Source organism: Penaeus vannamei, chromosome 18 (genome assembly GCF_042767895.1).
Source record: "Penaeus vannamei isolate JL-2024 chromosome 18, ASM4276789v1, whole genome shotgun sequence".
Lineage (NCBI taxonomy): Eukaryota > Metazoa > Arthropoda > Malacostraca > Decapoda > Penaeidae > Penaeus > Penaeus vannamei.
In genome coordinates, this window is record NC_091566.1 from 8,140,438 (window position 1) to 8,143,843 (window position 3,406).

Below are 3,406 nucleotides of genomic sequence, written 5' to 3' on the forward strand. Positions count from 1 at the left end.
CTTTCTGTTCTATCTGATAGTCCCGCACGCACGCACGCACGCACATATATACACATACACACACTAACACATGCAGAAACACACACGCACACACACACACACACACACACACACACACACACACACACACACACACACACACACACACACACACACACACACACACACACACACACACATACACATACACACACACAGATAAATATAGATAAATAGACAGACAGACAGAGATAGGTAGATAGAAGCTCCCTGGGTTGTGAAGCAAGGGAGTATTATGCAATGTTCAAGAGACATAGGGGCCCGTCAGAGGGAGATCCTGCCCACAGCCATCCAAATTTACGCAATTTATTTTGTAACAAAGTCTGTCCTTCTTGCCGGACGCATAAAGGTTAAACTGGCATGGCTCGTGTGTTTACGGCAAGGAGGAAAAGACCTCGGGGGCATGCAGAGGTCTGGTGATGCCCGGGGCCATTTCCTTGATTTAATGCCCCGGAGACTCGAGTATACTGCTACTGAGAATTACTATGAGAAAGGGAGATAATTCGAACACGTCAAGACACGATGAAACAGGAAGTAAACACTTTGTTCGATTTTGAATATAAGTGCCAAAGCCACTATCTTATTTCTGATTAGAAATAAGATAGGACCATGGCACCTTCGACCCCCCCCCCCCCACGGCCTGCGCACCCATGACAGACCTCGTCTAGTCATAACAAAGTTCTGGTCGTCAAACTATCTAAAGAACTTGGTTATGTTCTCAGTTGATGCAAGACCGTTTCCTGTTAACTTGAGTTATCAAACGTCAACCCAAATACGATAAGATTATGCAGACAAAAGTCAAAGAGAGAAAAAAAAAAAAGTTTCTGATACTCTTTATCTATCTTGTGACAAAGGGAAGGACTATCTAGTGGAGTAAGATTTCTAATGAATAAAAAAAAAATCAGTACATATGTAATCTGATCTGGGTGGTTTGTGTTGTAACGAAACTTTTAAATAACATACTTAATATAATTTGTACGCATACACAACAACCGACGGAACCGAGAGGAGAGAGAATACAGTGAATTTACAAAACACAAAACACAAACTTTTCTTAACGTTTCGCGCAATACGATGTTTTTTTTTTTTTTTTTTTTTTTTTTTTTTTGATTCGGGAGGAGATATGTCGTTTTTTAGTATCTTAAAGGTTCATGTAATCAGAATTCTTCATACCAAACTGCCGGTAAACATTCATTACCCGTATCACTATTGTGTTGTACAGCGGTAGCGTTCTCGTCTACCGATCTTGCTGACTTGCGTTCAATCCCCGCTCCGCCAGTGGATGGTCCATTCCTTGCATACAGGGGGTAGTAAAATAAACAAATAAATAAATAAAATAAATAAATAAATGAATAAATAAACAAATAAACAAATAGATAGATAGATAGATAGATAGATAGATAGATTAAATAAATAAATAGATAGATAGATAGATAGATAGATAGATAGATAGATAGGTAGATAAATAAATAAATAAATAAAAGAAAGAAAAAAAATCATGAAATCATAAGCGTGAGTCACATCAAACCCTGAATAATTTTCATCATCATTATTATAAAGAACATCACTTAAAAGATTGCATGGTAATACAGATTAAATCATGATAGAAAGAAGAATATGATGAGAGAACATCTCACCGGCGTTCTTTGCTGTTCATTTGGATAAACTTTTATTTCGAAATGGTAAAAAAAAAAAAAAACATAATATTGGTGTGATTAAAGATGTAAATTTGCAAGTTGATAGAGATTAGAAAAGTGCGTACAGCAGGTAGTTCTAAAATTAACATAGTGGTAACAGTGGTATAATTCTTGAGAATACATTTATTGCTGTAAAAACAAAGGGGGGGAGGGGGTATTACATTTGAGAAAATGATTGAATATGTGTACTTATTTCAAATCTTGAATTAATAAAGATAATACATCACTGAATGGCAATGATCTGGAAAGCTTTCGGTAAACTGTGTTCAACTATGCTTGAAATGAAAAGCCTGTGATCAATGAATGTCAAACCTTACAACATAGATCAAAACCGTGGGAAACCAATAAAAGGTCATCAACAAATAGCTTTGCAAACATTCAGAGTTATGAAAAGGTCACCGATAGTTATATCGATAAGAGGACATGAGCAACATTGATAAGGCAACAGACCCAAGCTAAGGATATTTTACATGTTGCAAAGAGATGTAAACCAAGACGGGTAAGGTATAGATACCAACGAAATGAGAATCATCACAATTCACTTTAACACAGGTAGTCCCACTCTGTCTTGATGAAAATCCTAGTTGGCAACTTAAGAGCTAGGCCCCTCCCCTTCACCTTTAATCATTGTAAATATCATATATTTTCTCTAATTCTTTTTTTCCCTGTCATTGCTGAACCATTACCAAAGAAAATGCTCTTATGAAACACCTACCATAAAACATTACATAGACTGATCCGGTCAAATATAGGGGCGGAGCTAATTACGTCATCACTTTTAGCCAATGAGAATGAATCGTGAAAGATCAGATATAGCAGGGTACATAATTATTTGTATAATCTACCTGATATTGTTTTAACTACTAGAATATGCACGCTTGTGTTTGTTTGTGTATGTGTTTGCATGACTGTATGTGTGTGTGTGTGTGTATGTGTGTGTGTGTGTGTGTGTGTGTGTGTGTGTGTGTGTGTGTGTGTGTGTGTGTGTGTGTGTGTGTGTGTGTGTGTGTGCGCGTGTGCGTGTGCGCGCGCGCCCGCGCGTGTGTGTGTGTGTGTGTGTGTATTTCACTACTATATGCACATTCAACAGATGGTGATCCAGCTGATGAGCCTCCAGGACAGCGTCCACACCGTGCAGGCGGCCTCCGTGTCTCCGATCCTGCTGCTGTTCGTCCAGCTGCTCTTCCTCCCCGTCTACGCGTGGAAGAACACCCTCTACCGCGCGGCCATCGTCCAGCTGTTCTCCCCCGCCCTCCGCTTCGTCTCCTCCAGCGCCAGGAGTCCGCACAGCAGGAGCAACAGCAGAAGCACAGCGAAGACTCTGGCAAACACCTCGCGGGAACTGGTGCTAGGTATTTTCGGTGGAGCATGTCTGTTTAAAAGGCTGAGGTAGCTTGTTGCGTTGTTTGTATCATGTGGTGGTTTGGGATATTTGAGGTTCTTGTTTCTCGACGTCTATATTTTCTCCTTTTTGTTATATTTGCTATATTTTGTTATATTTTTGTTTATTTTTTTGTTATATTTATTTTTGTTATATTTGTTATATTATATTTTGTTTTATTCTTTTTGTTATATTTGATTGTTATTACCAACACGTCAGAAAACGTGAACAGGACGAATAACAAAAGTGAAGAATTAGCATTATGACCGTATAAAGTGAATAGTACAAA

The 3,406-nt window shown here is 38.6% G+C and overlaps 1 protein-coding gene across 1 annotated transcript in view; it reads left to right on the top strand.

Annotated features, from left to right (window-relative positions):
• LOC113830069 (olfactory receptor 4N5) overlaps window positions 1–3,080 on the top strand; it is a gene marked incomplete at its 3' end in the record, with an annotated part of 5,578 nt that extends 2,498 nt beyond the window's left edge. Inside the window, 1 exon segment of the mRNA XM_070132813.1 lies at window positions 2,827–3,080. Coding sequence (XP_069988914.1) covers window positions 2,827–3,080 — 254 coding nt within the window.
• Window positions 3,081–3,406: the final 326 nt, after the last annotated feature.